General features: G+C 43.2%; 1 protein-coding gene across 1 annotated transcript; it reads left to right on the top strand.

Annotated features, from left to right (window-relative positions):
* Positions 1–825: 825 nt before the first annotated feature.
* On the top strand, positions 826–12,608 carry LOC138632731 (four and a half LIM domains protein 1-like). Its single transcript, XM_069718517.1, has 6 exons — positions 826–887; positions 9,734–9,915; positions 10,040–10,214; positions 10,394–10,563; positions 10,709–10,895; positions 11,500–12,608. Exons 2-6 carry the CDS (start codon positions 9,760–9,762, stop codon positions 11,652–11,654), a joined length of 843 nt encoding a protein of 280 aa, XP_069574618.1. The 5' UTR covers positions 826–887; positions 9,734–9,759; the 3' UTR covers positions 11,655–12,608.
* The last annotated feature ends 8,512 nt before the right edge of the window (positions 12,609–21,120 follow it).

Below are 21,120 nucleotides of genomic sequence, written 5' to 3'. Positions count from 1 at the left end.
TTTCAAGTAGGAGTTCATTAAAGTACAACATGTGTGAATCGCCAAAAATGGCGACTAAATTCGAAATGGCGGACTTCCTGTCGAGTTGACGTCATGGTGCATTGGAACTTTTTTGTACGTCTGGGTGTGATACACATGTCCACCTAATTTTTTTTTAAATGAGCCCAGTTTTGCATTTGGTAGTAAAGGACACAGCACTTTTCTTTTTTGAAATATAAAAATGACTTTTTTTTTTTATTTTTTACTTTATTTAAGACGATAACTAAATAATGGCCACGTTTTTCATTTTCTGACTTTTCAGGACAGCAAATTATTGAGACAAAGGTAGATGGATGCTGTCCAAATACTTGCGGAACTGAATATATATCTGTAAAACAAAACAAAAATGATTAACAGTTCTACTCTTACCTTATTGTCGTGGTCTCTGCAAATGCCTGGAGGTTCTGGTCATGCTGCCACCCGAAAGCTCTGAGGAAGCAGCTCAATGTCAGTCTGGTCATTCTGCAAGGCCCCCAGCCGTGCAGGCTGGGTCGACATAAACAGCCCGGGTGAAGAACTTGGTACAGTATGAAATACAGACAGCAGTGCATACGTTTTTGATATCTTTTATTATTTTTTTTTTTTTGTACTTTATATGATTCATACAAGTACAATGCTTTTTAGTGAGTCAAACGTTATAATTACTTTTATTTCGAAAACTCGCTCGTCTGGCGGAGCGTCACGTCGCCTCTTATTTTGAAGGCGGAAGTCGCCGCCTCGGTCTGAGCGCGGCTGTGTGGGCTGACTTGACGCAGCCGCAGATGGCAGTATTTAAAAAGTGTGAGGAGTTCCGCTGCTTCCAAGAAGAGCCGCTCTCACCCAGCGCTGCAGACATCACTCCGATCCCGGTAAGACGACCGATGAGCGCCGCTATGTTTGATCCTGTACATCTCAACCCGAACCCCCCCCCCTCTCTCTCAAAGCTTGTTTTTAGACAGAGCAGACTGTTACTGCTGCAGGGGGTCGTTTTGTCGTTTGCACTGGAGCATGCAGGTTATATGGAGGCGCTTACAGGATACATTTTATGAGTCTGTTGTAGAAATGTGACTACTGTAAAGTTATTGATTTGAATAGAAAACCGGATCTGAGCAGATCATCCACGCAGTGCGTTACACTAACTTTCTTCCTCTCTCACACATGTCGTGAGCTCAAACACACTTCATTTGTAAAGCAGCATATTGATATCCCGAGAGGAAACTAGACTTAAAGTTGTCTGGGGCGTTGGCTGTCTGTCTTTCTCCGTAAGTAAGTGTAAGTGTGTGTGTGTGTGTGTGTGTGTGTGTGTGTGTGTGTGTGTGTGTGTGTGTGTGTGTGTGTGTGTGTGTGTGTGTGTGTGTGAGAGAGAGAGAGAGAGCTACAGTTACATGCTGACTTGTGAAAGCCTGGGCTGCTCCTGAAATCTGTTTCCAGTTAGGAAGTCTCTTTTTTTTTTTCTCCCTATGATGGAACCACTGAGGCAAAAAAAATAAAAAATAATGCTTCACAGAGGTCAATTAAAATTCCTGTACTGCTATTTTTCATTGTCCTCTATATGTGTGTGTGTGTGTGTGTGTGTGTGTGTGTGTGTGTGTGTGTGTGTGTGTGTGTGTGTGTGTGTGTGTGTGTGTGTAAGAGATGCATGTAGCTGCAGTTGTGGCTCTACGGGCTAAATTCAGAATCTCTTTCTCTTAAGTTTGGGCTGTTACCGGACCACGGATATGTAAATACAAAAGCCACCTTCATTTTTTTTTTTTTTTAGAAAGAAAATGGTGATTATCTACGAATACAAACACTTAAAACGTTAAACACCTCAATGAAGTCATATTTCCGGCAAGACAACGGAAGGAAACGTGTCGGACGTTATGAAATCACACTGAAATACTGCGCATTGTAGTAAAATATCACACGCACACACACACACACACACACACACACACACACACACACACACACACACACACACACACACACACACACACACACACACACACACACACACACACACACACACACACACACACACACACACACACAGCAGGAGCCCGTAGGGAGCTTTTACTCCGAGTTGAAGCTGGTGTCTGCATGTTAAAGAAATTAGCATGAGCTCAGTCCCGTAAAATACATCACACTCTCATAAAACTTTATGCAACTGGTCTGACTTCACGTCATGGTAAGTCCCCGTTGTGATTTTAATAGGACACAACGTAAATAGGATGCAGAGACAGCGCAGTTCTTCTCTTCACTGATCCCCCCCCATGGTGAAGTCAGCACATTTAATAGAGGTTTTAAATGGACTTCTGCAGCTTTAGGACTGACAACATGAAAGTGAAACAGGCTTTTTACTGGGAGTCCCGGCGGTGTGTTATCTTTGTTCCGCAAAGGTGATGTGCTCGCCGACATAAATCAGAGGTCGTGAAACTTTAATGCGCTTTTGAAAGGAAAGGAAGGAAATAAGATTTTATGCGGCTTTACCAAGGCGTGACAACCCTCAAGGATGAAAAGGGAGATGCGGCCGGCCGACCACTCAAACGGGATCAAAAAGTTAGATGAGAAAATTGCTGGTGTTTTTCTGTTAAAGCCCACAGTTCGGGACTTTTACATGTAGACAAACTCGCTTTTAAGGCCTCGCCAAGCGAGTTCGCACATTGCCGATTATACCAACCATCACCAGATAAATCTCGCTGTGTTTCACACTATGTAAAGTTTTCAAATCGGGTGTGACATTTCCATGTGGGCCAGATGCCTAAAAAAAAAATAAATAAATAAAATGAGGGAATATTTTGTTTACAGGGTGGCGTTTCATCCCTCAAGAAGTGACCCGTGAAATCTCTATGAGCTTCTTGGTGGCCCAACATTTTACCAAGACACTTTATTTTCCTTTAATCTTACACCCAACTGTAAATTCATTCAGCCTTGTGGTTTTACAGTTGAACAGATGTTAAATCATCTCATCTTTGCCCTCCCTCATACCAAGGTATATTATTTTAATCCAGAAATGGTTTGGGATTTATTTAGCGGTCATTGTTCGGGTCAGAATCTGGAATAATAGTCAGAGACTGAGATTTGCAGGGATTTTGTTGGTCGGAGTTTTACGAGAGGAGGGTGGAGCGGCTTGGAAGCGAACGGGCCCTCGAGACTTCGTGAGATAATTGTAACGTCAAATTTTGTACCGTTAGCTCTGAACATTCAGCTGTCCTGCTCTGAAACACATCTCGGCGACTGCGCAGAGTGCAGGAACAGGATTGTGTAACCCAAGACAAAGCGATGCAGGTTGAGAGCAGCTAACCAGCAGCTTCTGGTAAAGCCATCATGTCTGTCCTGTTGTCGCGGGACACGTCGTGTTTGCTCTCACTAAAACGACTCAGATCCGATGTATCGGCTTTATTCAACTGGCTGGAATGTGTCCGACCAGAGCCAGATAAAACAATTATCCAATCTTTCTTTTGTAGGCTGATGTGGCGTACAAATGTTTAGTCAAACTTCCTGCTCGGTTTCAAACACCGACGTGAATTTCATTTTTCAGATCGCTTGATCGTTGTCGGGGGCGGGAAGGCTCTCGGTGTAACGTTGCTGGCCCATGACAGGACAATAATGGGATCTTTAAATGTGCTCTGAACTATATTCTCATGTCAACGATGGATCAAATGAGCACGTGCAATGGTGACAGTGTTGCTCATGACAAAACCCGCCGGGTATTTTACATTCCACCTTCTTCCCACTGAGCGTCTCGGTGTCTTTCGGTGAAAAGACAAACTCCCTTCTCTGAGGGCGGACATATGACGTGAGCGAGAGTATGTGACATCATAAACTTATGAAAGTCCAAACGACTCGTTCAGATGGAACCGTTTCAGAAACGGGCTGTGTATTTCTCCAAGGACTGAACGTGTTTGACGCTTTCATGTATTTATACAGCACTTAGACCTGCTTTATAATAATAATAATACAAACAATTCTTAATCTACACGATAGGGGGCCCTTTAAACCATTTTAAAGTGTGTTAAGTGTTTTCTATTGAGTTGTTTTGTGATTGCAAATTAAACTTGACGCGGTAAAAAGCACAACACGTTTTCAGTCTAAGTTGTACAGACGTTTACTTTATGCCAACAGCAAACTAGTTGAAGAACATTACAGCTTCTTACTCACTGGTCTTGGTGGTGCAATGCATTCTGGGACCTCATTTATAACCGTTGCGTACGCACAAAACACGGCCTACAAAAGGCGCACGCCACTCCCCACGCAGAAGTCGGGATTTATAAAAACAAACTTGACGGTAAATAGTGCACCTGCAAGCAAACTCTGAGACGCGTATGACGAAAGCCTCTCGCACGTTTAATTTCACTTCATATCACATCTTATTTGGACTTTATCTTTGACATTCTAACCAGCAGGGTCGTTTTTGCTCGTGACCTACAATTATTCCATAAGAACCGTAAACGATGGAAGCAAATCTACATCTCTTCCGCTCATTATATCATACGCGCTGTCACTTTAAAGGTCATTTCTTTCCCAACATCACAGGGTTATTATTCACGGCTTGACATTTCAACAATAAGTGACCTCTTATTATCGCTTTCTTTTTTTTTTTTTCCCACGAAGCGCACAGAGGAGGTGACTCCAGGTTTAATGTAATGGATATTTGCTATCGGTTCCGTTATTTTACATCTACACCCCAATTCAACGATAAGTGGAAATTCAGATGAAGATGAGAAGTTGAGGAGTCGAACTTAAGGATAAACACAGCTCAGAAGTAGCTCGGAGTGCGTCTGAGCAGAAGACCCATATTTTGTACTTCGGCTCTTTCGGCCCTCGTCTATTTTTAAACCATCAGGAAGTCCCATTACGAAACGTTTTCTACACGCTGCCGCACCAAGTTGATGATTTGAGAGATTTTTCAAACAGAAGTCAGCACTGAGGTCACACCTGCAACACGCACCGAAAGACCTCAGTTCAGGCGGGGTGCATGCAAACACAGACACAGTCAAACGGCCCGCTGCATTAAAGAATTCACTGTGTGTGTGTGTGTGTGTGTGTGTGTGTGTGTGTGTGTGTGTGTGTGTGTGTGTGTGTGTGTGTGTGTGTGTGCGTGTGCGTGTGTGTGCGTGTGCCAGCTTCACCGTTCTGATGGAGACTTCCTGTTTCTCAGTTTTCCACTACATTCTTCAGCGATAAGCTCATGCCAACACACACACATGTGGAAATACACAGATGGTTAGTACAGGCACACATTTTTCAGTAATACACGCTACTATTTCAGTTTGTCCGGTCATGTTTTCCCCTGCTGATTTCTTTCTTTAAGTGACTTTATTTTGCCGTCTCTTCTGGCGTCCCCCCGACGCGTTTTGAACGTGGGATTCGTTTTTTTTTTTTTGTCCTCGTCCACGTGACATGATGTCACTTCTCTGTGCTCTATTTCGAACACCTCAGATCTCTGACCGCCATGTGGTTGGCTTTGGGTCGGAGAAACTGCTTCAGGGTGTAAAACTGTTACAGTCAGACGACTGAAACTCTAACACACACACACGCACGCACGCACGCACGCACGCACACACACACACACACACACACACACACACACACACACACACACACACACACACACACACACACACACACACACACACACACACACACACACACACACACACACACACACACAGGGAAGAAGGAAAAGAGAAAAGAGGAAGACGGGAGTGGATTCAGAAGGATTTAAAACTAAAGTACACACACACACACACACACACACACACACACACACACACACACACACACACACACACACACACACACACACACACACACACACACACACACACACTCGTGTTTATCCCCTGAAGACTTCACCAAACCGTAAAGGATAGGGATGATTCATTTCTTAATGCTAACAAACGCCACACAAAGGTCACTGCAGTTTATTTGGAGTCAATCCCAAAAACACCATCCTGCATTTATCCGAGTCGCCGAGAACACACAATTCACTTCTGCCACACCCCAGCGCCAACCCAAAGTATAAAACATAATGTTCACCCTGTGTGGACAAAATAATGACTTCATGGACAGATTCCCACAATGCAAAGCTCCTGCGCCGAGTTTTCCTTGGCTGCCGCGCCGCCCTCGGCTCTACCTCCGGCTCCGACCACGTGACGCGGCTTAATTTTGCATCTCTCCGTTTCCGTGGTGATCAAACATTACGAGTTATGTATTGGCAGCTGGGGTGGAAGAAAATGATGCACACCCGGTGTCATGCCATGACACAGCAAGAATATTTATTGCTGGAAAACAAAGCAAAGACGTGTAGCAGCGACGTCCTCGGAGCCGTCTGACATCAGCGAGAGCTCATTTGTTTATTTTGTCCCAACCTGTGTGGATACCGGCTCGCTTCCTGTCAGCCATTGTTCGGCTCCCATCAGATAACAGCTTTTACGATGCTGACAGCCAAGCATTATAACCGCCTGCTCTGCGGTAGTGGACCTACACACAGTACTCCAACCAAGTACCTCTTCCAAATTTGCATGTGCAAGTTTCATGGGAAAACAGGAAAACAAAAAAAAAAATTTAAAAAAAAAGAGCAGGATGGAAAGTACAGATAATTATACATTTGTTTGAATTATTTAGCAGGAAGTGTGAAAACAGGAGAAAACAAGGTACATACCAGACGCTGCCTTCAGCTGGCAGCACACGCTGTCTTCTAATAACGATGGATGAGGAAACCTCCCAGTCAACGAATAAATCAGCGTCTGGGTTTTCCTTTGATAACGTCACCGGAGGGAAGATGGATGTCCACTCCACACGGGGTCGGCCTCAGTTTGCCAGCTTTATTGTCTGATGAGGAGACGAGACCACAAAAGAAGTTATTTCGTCGACTTTATTAACAGCCGCAACCTTTAACCTCGGCCACATACCTCCGTCGAACCACAACCTGACTCCGGGTTACAAATGTCAGGCGGCCTGTTTAAATCGATCTTATTGTCTGTTGTGCTTCCAACTACTGACGTTTTTTTTTCTTGGACCACAACAACAACAAAAAAATGCGTAAACGCAACCGTGATGTATTGTTTTCTCCAATTACACGGATTGCATTGTAGTGATAAAATAGGGTTATTGTGTTCAACTGAATACACAGTGTGAACAAAAAAATGTAAAGCTTTAAATTAAATACAAATATTTCCAATATTTATTTGTATAAAAAAAGAAAAAAATGTAATTGAGAAGTTTTATTGGCGTATTCATGGTGAAAACATTTTTTTTCTTGTTATGATAACAAATGATGTTTTGATGGTAAAACATTTTTAAATGCTTTAAAAAAAAAAAAAACTTTAATGTACACATGATACTCATGGTTATAATAAATAAAGAAAGGGCTTCGGAAGATATTTTTCGTCGGTCACAAAATAACAATAGCACTTATAAAACTTCAAATTTGACACATTTGTAGTTTATGAGATACTTTTGAGAGCTGAATTTGTATGATGGAGACCTACATTTTGATGAATTAACAACTATTTGACATGCCAACAAACTGAAGACACCCACGGGTTAAATATAATGAACCTAAAAGACATTAAATATGAGCTCATCATAACATTAGCAGTCGGAGATCAAAATAGGAGACACCGGTGGGACAAATATGAAGCTCTTGTCTCTAATTTCAGTGTTCCCTATCAACAAATCAAAACTATCTCAAACCTAAAACTGTTGATTTCCAGATGGAAGACAACTGCAGTTCCGGGTTCAGGGGAGGGATTCATGACGTTGTAGCTGACACCTGACCGAGTACAGCCACCACTGTCCACCTGTCACTGAAGACGACCGCGACTGTCCCTCCGAAAGCATCGCTGCGTATCTAACAAACCGATATCTGTCGGCATCTGAGAGCGAATCCCCGAGACCCATCTCTGACTTTTGCTGAGAACTTGGGCGAGTTCACACGAGATGGGTCTGAGTGCATGTCAACAAAGTTGCGGTAACATCCTCGGCCAAAACCAGAACTTCCTCGTGAATCTGCGCTGACATGCCGATCCATCCAGGAGGCGAACGCTGTAGTTTGTGGTTTCCCAGGGAGTGGTTCGTGTAAGAAGTGGAGTGTGTGTGTGTGTGTGTGTGTGTGGGTGGGTTTTGTCAAAGAGTTGTCAGCATTCCAGATCTCACCACATTTGTCATACCAGGAATTCCTTCATGTGTTCACCTTACTGTGCGCACACACACACACAAACTCTCTTCCAGCATTTTGGGAGAATTCCTCAGTCAGTCAGCGTGAACTTAATGTGAGAAATAACTGAGTGGGCAGACTGTAGCCAACTCTTCCGCTACACTTCTGTGTGTTTGTGTAGTGCTGATTTTTTTTTTTTTTTTTGGGACACCATGTTGTGTATTATTTACCCTCTGAAATCACGACCCTGTAATCACGGCTATGTGATCAGAGTTATGGTGGTCAACGTAGTGATTTTGGTTCTATGTTTGGGAAGTTTATAAGTGTTGTATTTTAGGGAGAGTGATTATTGGACTCTGTGGTGTGAGAAATCAAGTCTATTTATTCATAAAGTGCATTTAAAAACCCAAACAGCGACCAAACTGCTTTACAGAGAGGTGAGGTTATTTTAGTGACGATTCAAATTGGAAAGAAAGAAGATAAAAGTTAATTAATACAAGTATAAAATATTTGGACAAAATCTTTAAAAAAAACTCAACATAATTTGCGCGGTAAACAAATAAAGAGAACAAACAAAATGATGGGTCTCCGCACAGATTTTTTTTTTTTAAGATGGCAGTGGAGGATGAACTGTTACACAGTTTAGGGTCAACAATAGAAAACCGTCCAAATCCCCGTGTATATGTCCAACTGTAGCCGACTCTGTCACGACTGTAAAACGTTGATGAATTGTTTTGAGCATCATAACCCCTCTAAAACGACAGATGTCAGAATTTGATCCGGTCTGTCTACTAACATTTTGGAAGTTTAGCACGTGATGGTGCAGACATCCTCGGGTAAAATTATTGGGCGCAGTTCAGGAACTTGATTCAGCTTGGATCAGGTGAACAGCCGTGAAAGTGAACTACTTTTGCTCGTCTCTGTGCGTAAGATTGAAAGTTTCATCGTCAGATCAAAGGAGACAAACTTGTGTTTTCGGTCGTTTGTCTGCCTCTCAAATCAGCCATAAACTTTATTACGCAAGTTATCAGTAATGCGTTATCGACAGGTGATAAGATGTGCGAGCGGGGAGGAACCGAGCACAAACGCGCTCAGAAACATTGACATGAACACCCTGGCCGCTATGTTTTTACACAATGTAAATATCTCAAGGTCGTGAGGTGCCTCATCAGCTAACTGCATCAGTGAATATCAAAGAGTTTGCTCCTTTGAAACCTTTCTCTTTAGTAACAAGGTGTTTCAACAGCGCCCCCGTGTGATAGTTGTAGGTAGCGTTTTTAATTATGAGAAAACCCAGAGTCAAATCCAATAAAGCGGTTGCGGTGACGCTGACGTGCAGCCGTGGAACCAAATTCTGGATCTTAAGCTCCTTATTTCCACCAGCAGCTTGAGCAGCACACAAAGCTGAGAGCAGTCAGAGAAACCAGGAGTTAATTAATCCGTTTTTGATCACAGAAAATGAAAAAAACAAAAAAAACAGCAGCAGCCATAAAAGCAGAATCGTGTTTACCACGATGACGTCACAGTGAGGATTTTACCTTCTCTTTCTTCTTCCTCTTCTCGCTGCAGGCGCGAGTCGTACCTCGACGTGTACGATGGCCGACAGCGCGCACTGCTTCTACTGTCGCGAGGACCTCGGGGGGAAGAGGTTCGTCCGTAGCGAGGGGAGGCCGGTGTGTGTTCGCTGCCACACCAAGTTCTGCGCCAACTCCTGCGCCGAGTGCCACCGACCCATCTCCGTGGAGACCAAGGTGTGTCATCAGGTTGCGTTTTCCGGGTTCGGATTCAGAGACAGTTTTGTATATATTTTTTTTTTTAGTCCATATTTCCCTCCCGCGCACCTCCGAAGAAAACCTGCCTCTCTTTGTCCGTCAGGAGCTCAGCCACAAGGGCCGACACTGGCACGAAGAGTGTTTCCGTTGTGCGAAGTGTTACAAGCCGCTGGCCAAGGAGCCCTTCAGCACCAAGGACGACCGGATCATGTGCGGGAAGTGCTGCTCCAGGGAGGACGCCCCACGCTGCCACAGCTGCTACAAGGCCATACTGGCAGGTACGACACGTCACCCGTCGACCCTGATTTTGCGCTGAAGGGGTTTTGGTAAAAGCCGCCCGACTTTCAGAAGAATTCACCTCAACAAATCTCTGGGTCAGCGGCTGAAAAATGCCATTCGACATGTTCGCACTTAATTCACCGCCGGCAGCATCAAACCCTCTTCTCGTCTCCTGCAGGTGCAGAGACTGTGGAGTACAAAGGGAACTCTTGGCACGACGAGTGTTTCACCTGTTGCAACTGTAAACGAGCGATAGGATCGCAGAGTTTCCTCTCCAAAGGAAACGATGTTTACTGCAGCCCCTGCCACGACAAGAAATTTGCCAAACACTGCGTCAGCTGCAAAAAGGTAATTCCTTTCAAACGGGATATTTTTTTTATTCTTTGGGTGCCCGAAGACACTCGAAATCAAAAATAAAAAAATCCACTAAGTAAATGCATTTATAGGATTTCATTTGACGGTAATACCGCTGTCCACGTCGATCTGTCTCCAGCCTATAACCTCCGGAGGGGTGAACTACCAGGACCAGCCGTGGCACGGCCACTGTTTCGTGTGCAGCTCCTGCTCAAAGCCTCTGGCGGGGTCGAGTTTCACCAACCACCAGGACCAGGTCTTCTGTGTCGACTGCTACAAGAGCTCCGTGGCTAAGAAATGCAGCGGCTGCCAAAACGCCATCACAGGTTATCTTAACATTTGAAAATGAAGATTGTAAAAGTAAATCATCTCGAGAGATTTAAGGAGTGGTCACATGTTCCAGCAGATATAACAAAAATTGTTGTCAGGGAGTTGGATAAAAAAAATAAAATAATAATAATATATATATATATATATATAAGACCACTCTAGTTGCTTTCCATCAGACTCCAGGCAAGAGATGGTTTGCTCAGCTGAGTTTAAAGACTGAAAAGAGGGGGAAACAGCGAGCGACTCTAAATTCACTAACAGTGAAAATATACAGTTTTTACTCCCCCCCCCCAAAAAAAAAAATGTGTAAAAACAACAATTCGCCTGGTCGAAGCCATGTTCAACAACTGTGGCTCCTCTTGAAATGAGACAGTCCATCCTCACAGAGGTCCTGTTCCCACCAGAACAGGGATTCGGCTGCCAATAACGCAAGGTTTTCAGGCCGCAAGATATTTAGAAGGAACCGATGACCACCCGAAGACCAAAATGTGTTCAGTGGGACAGCGTCATGTTGTGTTTTCTGACTTCGCAAGTTCAGTACGACTCGTGACCAAAAGGTCAACTCCTCCTCCGCTAACTGCTCTCTTCTCCTCCTCCCAGGTTTTGGTAAAGGAGTGAACGTTGTGAACTACGAGGGCAGCTCCTGGCACGAATACTGCTTCAACTGCAAGAGATGCTCGCTCAGTCTGTCCAACAAGCGCTTCGTAGCCAAGGGGAGAGACATCCTCTGCGCCGACTGCGGCAACAAGCAGTGACGGACAACCTGGGCGTTTGTTTCAAAGCGATTTATATAATCTTAACCGTTTTTCTAACTATACTGTCTCGTTTGAAGGCCGGGGTCTCCATTTTCAACTGTTCTGTTTATTATCCAGTTAAAACATTTTTTTTTTGGGGGGGGGACGACGTGATGGGAAGGACGACGCCAAAATGTAATTTGCTTCGATGCTGCATGCCAACGCGACGACATACCCGGTGCTGAGTGACGGTAATGAGCTTTGTCCTGCTGGTTTGAAACGAGATGCTCCGACGGCTGTGTGTCGGTCTGCCAGTTTTCCGTATCACGTAAAATATGACACTAAAAATCCGTATCAGAGTGCAACATGTGTTTTAAACTTGGACCGACTTCCCTGTTGGCGTTATTAAAGAAGGGGCAGATGAATGCACTGCAGTACCTGAAAGGTAAATCATATACTGATAGATGATGCTTTCTATGAATCTACATGTCAAGGATTTTCCTTTTTAAAAAAAAATCAAAAAAAATCAGTGTTTCTAAAACATGACAACAGCGTTTTTACATATTTTGAATATTTACATACTCAACACATGGTTTGCTGAAGTGTTAGCATTAAGCTAAAGGTTAGCTTGTATTTTTTTTTTTTAAAACATTGCTTGTTGAAATAAATTCCTGAATTATATTTGTTTAAATTGTATTTTTCCATGTACACAAAAAAAACAACAACAACAAAAAAAAAACTGCTTATGTTGGTAGCTTTAATGTCAACTTCTTGTGTTTGCTTGAAAGGTAAAATCTTCCTGTGACCAGATAATCAAAATTATACCCGCTTTTGTAACTGCTAATTGCCAAATATTACAATGCTTCATGTGTGTTTTAAGTAAAAAAATAAATTAAAAAAAAAACTTTATGCACTTTTCTTAACTATTTTCCCTCCAAAGGAAAAAGGAAAATAAATTGGAATATATGCAAACTGCATGCCTGGATGTGTTCCTTTTTTTTTTCCTACAAAACTGAGCATCACGTTTGTTTTTTATTGACCGAACTGTGATATAACACAAACCTTTTTGGGAATCTGTTATATAAAACAATTATAGTTTCACAATAAAGTTCAGAAAGATTTATGGTGTTTTCTTTAACTTCCTCATTTTAGAGAAAGGTGCCAAACTGATAAAAAGTCTTGTGTGTGTGACCTTTAAAGTGAGTCAGCTGTACGTGTGCAGGCAATGTTTACAAAAAAACCCCCAAAAAAACCCCCCAAAAAACAGCATGTTTGTTAGAACTAATAACCTTTCAGCCCGTGTGCGCCAGTCAATTATGGTTTTGTTGTTTCCTTTAATTGATTGACTGGTACGAGGATGTTCAATATTTACATACACGTTTTCCTCCTGCGCACACATATTAACAGCAGGGCACCAATCACAGCCCGACGGCACCAAACGGTCTTTGTTCACAGAGGAAGGTTTGTGATTCATCTTATGCTCCCTCTCAGAGTTCAGTGTTTGAATCCGACGAGACACTTTTAAGATAATCCTCTGCGGCATGAGAGTTTGTTAAAGACTCTGGGCCGGGATTTCATTTTTCAGATTATTTCATTAAAGGTAAGTGCTTCTTCAGTTCTTCCAAGGCTCTAAAAGTGTTTTGATAAACCTTTGACACTTTAAAAGCAGCATTAGCCAATGCTGAGCTGATTAAAAACTGGATACACTCATTTTTTAAATTAATATAATACAAGAAGAACACTGTGTCCAATGTCGCTAGTTTTCCTCGTTTATTACGGTATTTGTGCAGTTAATGCGTAAACATTCTTGTAACTAAAAAAATACCGAGAAAGAAACTTTTTTTTGGGTTTTTTTTCAGACTCGTGATGATTTTCCTTCAAAAGTTTGTGAATCTATTCATCCATTTGTCTTTGTTGAGCTGCCCGGCCTTCACTGTGGAGCGAGGTAAGAATGAATATGAAGACAGAAGTTGTTTGATGAAAGAGAAGCTTGAAGAAAAAGGAAACTTTACAAGATAAATTAAACACTATATAACAGTGGTTAAACACCCCAAGGCCAAGCACTAACAGTACAAAATAAAGTCTCTGTAAGAAACAGCCTGAACGAATGAAGACAGTACGAGAGGGTAAGAGAGCAGCTGTCATACTGTGTACAGTTTAACTGGCAGCCAGCTACTGTCTTACATTTCAATCTGCAGATTCTCAACTGACTCTGTATCACACTGAAATGATATGCAGCAAACACAATCTAACGAGAATCCAAAGTAAGAATACATCCGACAGAAATCAATGACATTAAAAGAAAGGAATCAGTTTTATCATTACAAAACTACAAAGAGAGCAGTAATAGGTGATGGAAATAATTGTTAGTTGCAGGCCTACTCTAATCAAACTAACATATATGTTGACTGTACATTATTTGCTCCCGTCAAGTGCCAAGCTGGCTCAGTCTATGGGGGAAGGTGGCTGACTTCACCTTCGGGTGCAGCCACTGGACACTAAAGCCCGAGGTCTCCATCCCCGCGCTGCAGGAGTTCACCGTCTGCCTCAGCCTGAAGCTCGAGGTATTGACGTCCTTTCCTAAGTTACACTGCCGTCATTGTAAACAGGAAAGTTTGATCGGGGCTGCACAGTTTACGGTGCTAAGAAAATAACGTGTCATGTTTTGTCCACCGCGTCCAGGCCCCGGCTTCGTCTCCATGGACCGCCTTCATGTACCGTCACCCCGACGTCCAGTATGCCGAGCTGGGTCTGGGGGGGAAGTGGGGCCGTTTGGTGGTCTGGCTGTTCGGGAGGGAGTGGACGACCCGGCGGATCGACCTCCGTCTGTCACGGTGGCACTTACTGTGTCTGACGTGGTCACATGCGAAAGACAGACCTGCCCTTTACGTCGATGGCAACCCAGAGGACATCGTGGCAGGTGGGTTTTAGATCCTGTTTTAACGTCTTGTGGTCTCCGTTCCTCGGATAATTTCTTCTTGTAGATGAAACAAGAACCAGTCACAATAAAACTCTACAAAAAAAAAAAGTTGTGATGTCAGTAAATACTGCCGCGGTTCTGCTGATCAGCTGTCCTGTAAGGAGTAGTTTTGATAAATAAATGTGAAATGACGATTTCATTTGGATGCTCTGAAATCTTTATACGAGGTGCGATCTAAAAGTTCAGAGACCCTTCCTGTTGTGACATTCCGCCCCTCTAAAATTCAAACGCCACTAAAAAACGCCTCGCCCGGCACACGGCTTCACTGCCGTCGGGTTTTTCTCAACAATTGTTAAGGGTCTCCATTTCCCACATTTCCCAAGCGCGACGCAAAATTTGATCTCGACGTCTTCTCCCTCTCGCAGCTCACGATGCCGATACTTCTCCCTTCAATCGCTCCTCGTGTGACAAACTAGCCCCCAACGGTTCGCTCACTCTGGGCGCGGAGCACGTCCTGGTGGACGGCGACGTCCGGGTCGTGCCGTTCACCGGCGTGTCGGGCAGATTCTCTCTGTTCCGAATGTGGGGGAGAGAACGCAGCGAACGGGAAGTGACATCGCTGAACTGTACGGAGGGCGAGCTGGTGAAGTGGGAGTGGGACAACTGGAACACTCGGACCTGCGCTCCGCTCCCCGATTCCAGTCTGCAGTGCAGTGAGTGTTTCACATTTCATAAACCCACTATTTACTTCAAGCTTTTCTCCCTTTCCTTCCCTCCCCAGTGTTTATTTGATGCACTTTATGCTCATCAAACGTTTTACATCTTTTTTTTTTTTTTCTTCCAACCAGCTCCACAGCTGCCTTTGGTTTACACCCTCAACGGTCAACTGTTTAATCACCCATTTGGGAATTAAAGTAAATATGGGAGTTATTCTGTGATCAATCGCATCAAGATCACTGAGGTGTCGAGCGGTGTAATTTTCTCTTTGCCAAGCAGAAACCTGCTGTAATTGTTCAGCTAATTCACTTTTTTTTTTTTTTTCCACTTATTGTGACCTTTTCCCATTCATGCATGTTTTTTTTTTTTTTTTTTTTTTTTTCAAAGCTGCAGGAAGAGTTTTGCTGCGAAATTTCAGCAGCAGAAGAAGAAGGAGCAATATTGTACGAGTGTGCCATTTTTATTGGCACAAATTAAAAATCAAAGAAAAGAAGAAATCAGTTAAACGAAGTTAAAATACTTTTACTAGACATACTTGAAAGTTATCCGTTTTTGGTATACGTTAATCCTTCCTGTGGTTTTATGTGTTTTTGTTGTTGTTGTTGTTTACTGCACTATGTCTGACAGAATGGTCCACTTACGAGGTGAGACTGATGTTTGCGATCATCCGTCACGACGGGAACAACACCGAGCTCTACACAGCCAGAGACATCGCACATCATTGGGTAAAACAAAAATAACAACGGTCCATTGCTCTTTTTTTTTTTTTTTTAAACTATCGAATCGGACAACCGCTGTTGTTTGAAGTTTTGAAATGAAGCAGAAGAGTTGGGAACCAGAAGAAGCGACGCAAACAGTTGTGGCGACGCTGACGCCATTCAAGGAATATTGCAAACGGAGAAAGATCAAAGCCGAACAAAACATGTCCGCAACGATCATTTTTACTGCCACTGCATGGCACTCTGCTCACATCGGAGGAGGGTTTCTGTTGTTTACAGCTCGTTGAGTTTTGGCACACAGCGATAGTAATGGGTCGACGCTGATTTGTTAGAGGCCCGAGCTCTACAGCGATCCTCAATCTCAGTGTGGTCAGGTTCATATATGGACGCAGCGAGTTTGCGTCTGGTAACGCCTGGCTGACTGCATACGGCCAGTTTGGGTGTAATGCGTGTGTAAATCTAAAAAAAAAAAAAAAAAATAGTAATAATACAGAGTATGAAAAGGTTTGAATACATGTTAAAACATGCCTTTAGACAAAATAATTCACCACATTCTAGTGCGTAAGCTTTGACCGTGTTCTCCTGCAGTGAACCTAAGCGGCTGTAACACCGCTATCTGCCGTTTGTTGCTCCTGCAGCTCAGAGATGTCCTTCCGACCGACATCTACCTACACAGAGTGTCTGTGTTTGAATTAACCAGGTAGGAGAAGATTCACATTTACGACACTTGACTGGGTGTATTTTGTAATAAAAAAAAATTGGTTTAAATGTCATTTCAAAATCAGTTAAACCTCGTTTGATAGTAAATGTCAGAAAGGAGGAACTGACTTGAGTTTCTCTGATCTCTGCAGATCCAATGAGGAAGACCTCGTAAAAACATCATATGAGGACAGGCTGGTAAGCATATCGGAGCTCGACTGATGGCTCGACCAGGCTGGTATATATCAGCCGATACTGGCTTGATGCAGGTATAGCCGTCGCACTGCAAGTGCACATGTAGGCTGATGATGAATATTAGGACAGAAACAGAGTCTACTACCAAATTGAAGGAATCTTTTGTCAAAATTATTTGTTTTACCATCATACACATAATGTCTCTGGGAAAAAAAAAATCGGTTTCTACGATGACTTTGAAAATTGTATTTCTTGACTAAATGTGTGTTTGGTTCTTCAGATGCAGTGGGATACCCCCAATAACAACAGGTAACACTGTACAGGTTCACTGTTTCCTAAATATTGTACAAAATGACAGTGGCTAGGCATGAAGATGCACTGCCAATTTCTAGCTCAAATTATAATCTTTTGATTATGCATACACTATATGCAAATGTATAAGCATGTAACATTTTTTTGGGCTTTGAATTTAGTAAAATAAAATGTCACACTTGGTCAAACTCTTCTGACCTGCTTGCTGTTAAACAAATCACTTTTTTTTTTTTTTTTACAGTAAGAAGAGAAAAGTAAAGAACAGCAGAGCTTATTGCATGAAAAAAAAAAAAAGAAGTAAATTGTCACTAGGAATGACAGCAAAGCAGAGCAGACATTTATACTGCATGCTTCTTACTGACCTCTAAAAAAAAAAAAAAAAAATCCTTAAAACAAAAACTTAAAAGGCAAAAGTAGTCACCGGTGCACTTGCTCATTTCCACACAAAAGCCGTTCAGGCTCAGTTCGACTCTACTTTCTTTTTTGCATTGGCTAAAAGTTGTGGATAGTGCCCGGTAACCTGTGTTGAGGTTCAAAGCAAGCTGAGCCGATACTAAAAAGTGACGTGAAAACACTACCGACTGGTGTGTGAGCAACACGGGACGTCCGGCAGTCGCAATTTAGTATATTCAGTGGACCACTCCATTAATGGCAACCTGTAAAACCGTGGCAGAGGTTGCCGTTTGGTTGGATTGAGCGAGGGTGAATGTTGCATTGAAGTTGACAGTTTCATTCAGCGTCGCTACAGTAACAACGCCACATTTATAAGGTGCTGCGCGCAGTGAGAAACAAAATCCAGAAAAGTACTTGGTGCCAAAAATCAAGTACAGTCGAGTCTAGCACATCCGTAACGGCAGTGGAAAAGAGGCTTTTGGTCCCAACTTCTGATGAATTGTCAAAGTATGAAGTAGAGTCCTTTGGAGGAGTCACAAGATAAAATGCCTGGAAACCAAAATAAAATGCGAACTTGAACTCTCCGTCTCCCCTGCAGGTTCCACTGCCTGGTTTACGTGAGTGTTATCCCCAGCATGGACGTGGCAGCGGTGAAGAATGAGGTGTACACGGACCTCAGCGTCCCCTACAACCACCCAAGTGGTTTGCTGCAGCTGCTGGCTGACGCGGCCAACATACACACCACACCTGTCGGTAGGGAAATACGTCCCAACAGTCGGCGATTGGGAATCGTTTGCAGAAAAACAAGATTCTGGATTCACGATAACATACTAATCTGTTTCCCAGAACGTTTCTCCTTTGCCACCATCTTCCCTCCTGTTGTGGTGACAGGGACCTCACCCCCCGCCTCTACTACCCCAAGATCACCCTCCACTGTCTTCCCTGCCACTACACTTAAAGCCCAAGACATCAGCACCACCAAAAGTGCTTCCACCATCGCAGGAGCAGCAACCACCTTGACCACAGGACCCGCAAACATCTCCGGTCAGTCTGGTGATTCGCCGCCTACATCACAGTTCTGTATCGGTGACGTTAATCAGCTTCTGATTTGTCTCGATCTTCTCTGCAGACCTCTATTTTGAGGTGAAGGTGAACGCGTCTATAGCAGGAGACTGCGACCCCGAACAGGTCGTTCCCACCTGGGTACGTCACACGCAGCAGCCAAGCACTTATTTCGAGAGATAACGACGCAGATTTAGATTCACCGTTATTAAACGCGGCCAGCAAAGACGTCTTCACAGGGGAAGGGGAAGCCAAGTAGTATTGTGTGAAAAATATACATACAGTAGATGAAGTACAAAACCCTCTTTTGTGCCTCCGCCCACCAGTCGAGTTGCAGTTTACATCCATATCTGTCCAGATTCATGTAATATATGCAGTGACAACTCCGAACGAATTTGGCCAGTGAATCTGTTTTCCGATAGAACACAACAGGTTGGAGCCATGACATTAAACAGAGCTTCCAATGTGGATGTTTGCTGTAAAGAAACTTTAAATTCAAAACGCGGACGCTCCGCACACACCCTCAACCTGACAAGCGCAGAAGATCTATACGACGAGCACAGTTTCAAGGCAGAGATTAAGTGTCGCCAATTGTGTATCTGACCAAGTGGGAAATCTGGTCAACAGCTTCCATTCTGTTCCCGAGTTATGCAACACGTTCACAAGGAGGGGACGGATATTGGGTCACAGTGACTTCTGACCACCAAAATGTAATCAGTTAGGAAATGGCACATGATGCCGTTATTTCACTGTGAGGAAAAGACATATGACACGATTAGGAAATGAGCTGTGCCGCTGATGGAATCCAGTTATGATGCTTTTAGGAAACGGCACGTGACGCAATTATGGCCACCGTTAGGAAACGGCATATGATGCTATTTGCAAAAAGTGTACATGCAAATGCCCGTAATGACCTCAGCTACTAAATCTCCTCTTAAAAGCTCAACTCCAGTCTACCTGATGCCTTGATGACAGTGCTTGACCTTCAGCTGCTCCCCAAAGTTGAAAGGTACAGTATGCGATGCAGCTGCAAAACCATCTGTTTCCAGAAATGTCTGATGAATGTGAAAATCTCTCCGCGTGAACGACTTAACTTGCTTACGGATCTCACTTCCAGACTTAATCCCAACCTGCAGTCACGCCTCTTCACTTCCGATAGAGTAAGTAAACAGAAAAAAAAAAAAAAAAAGACCTCAGACCGAGTGAAGTCGTTGCGATTTTTAAGGACATCACTTTTAGTGATTTTAACAACTTAACGCTGATACTCGATTTCTTTAAATCTCGTAATTTTTACGACACATGATTATAGTTATTTGGTTATTGCTCCAGATTTCTTTTTTTTTTTTTACGTTTACTCTGGCTGAAGGTGGAAAAACCTCACCGCTGAAACCCAGCACAAAGGAATGTTTTTGTGTGCTCGATAAATCTACAAACCAGAGCTCGACCGATTGATCTGTAGGCAGATTTTATTGGATGCTATTGTCTGAAATACATTGATATGGGAACTTTTTTCTTTTTAGAGAACATCGTGCAGAAAAAAAAGATGCTTGGGGTTGTTTGGATTTTTTTGTTTTTCTGTTGGTGTGTGTTTTAAATCAACAGTTATGTATACTTGTGAAATTCCCAGTGAAGTTTGACCGTTTCGGTGCACTGGCGTTATTATTAATGTTAAACTGTAAAATATCCTGGCTCAATCACACATCTTTGTCGCAAGTGTTTGATGAACACATTTCGGCCAATGTGTCGATTTCGTATATATTTTTACTTCCTAATATTGGCATCCGCCCCCAAAAAGTCCAGGAAAGGTCGGGCTCCATTACAAAAGTTAGAAAAAGGTTAAATTGCTGAGAATAAATAATAACTTAAAAGCATATGTTCTGTCTTGATATGAAAATACTGTTTCTCCTCCCGTAAGCTGTGTTGCATCCTCTTGTTCTCTCCCAGGTGTTCGTACACAGAGCTTCAAGGTACGGAACAAGTTGTTTTTACACAAATTTCCATCATCATGAACCAATAACAACTTTGTCGCTGTCTGCAGAGAGAGCTTTGTTTTCCAGATCCAGGTTATGATGCTGCTGTCAGACACACAGGAAATCGAAGAGCAGATACGACGCCTGCTGCTGATGCCGTACAACAATGGGTCCGTCTCCATAGCGACCGAAGACATAGAGATAAGCCGCATACGTGAGTGAGGTTCGGGTTCAGCGGAAGACTTCACGCGCAACATTGAAAAACCTGACGAGTCTGTTTAATCTTAATCTCCTTCTGCACTTGTGTTTACCGTCTCACCGCTTCAGTGATATTCAAGTGCAACGCAGAAACCCACCAGACCCGGAAAGGCCTGTTTGCGTGGCCCGACACTTCAGGAGGAAAAAATGCCACTCAGATATGCCCAAAAAATCCTTGTCGCTGCGCCACCCGGCACTGGTGAGAGCTTCAACGAATCATCAAATTTTGAAGCGTTTGTTTA

Source organism: Brachyistius frenatus, unplaced genomic scaffold (genome assembly GCF_029030835.1).
Source record: "Brachyistius frenatus isolate BFR_SWC_R1_liver_20210118 unplaced genomic scaffold, ASM2903083v1 Contig_5, whole genome shotgun sequence".
Lineage (NCBI taxonomy): Eukaryota > Metazoa > Chordata > Actinopteri > Embiotocidae > Brachyistius > Brachyistius frenatus.
This window is presented reverse-complemented; position numbering and strand designations above follow the sequence as displayed.

What these genes read in the sequence shown, in the direction of transcription:
- LOC138632731 (XM_069718517.1), top strand. Translation starts at nt 9,760, where the DNA reads ATGGCCGACAGCGCGCACTGCTTCTACTGTCGCGAGGACCTCGGGGGG. An exon ending in CTACAAGGCCATACTGGCAG is followed by an intron (nt 10,215 to 10,393) that starts GTACGACACGTC and finishes CGTCTCCTGCAG; the next exon opens with GTGCAGAGACTGTGGAGTAC. An exon ending in ACTGCGTCAGCTGCAAAAAG is followed by an intron (nt 10,564 to 10,708) that starts GTAATTCCTTTC and finishes ATCTGTCTCCAG; the next exon opens with CCTATAACCTCCGGAGGGGT.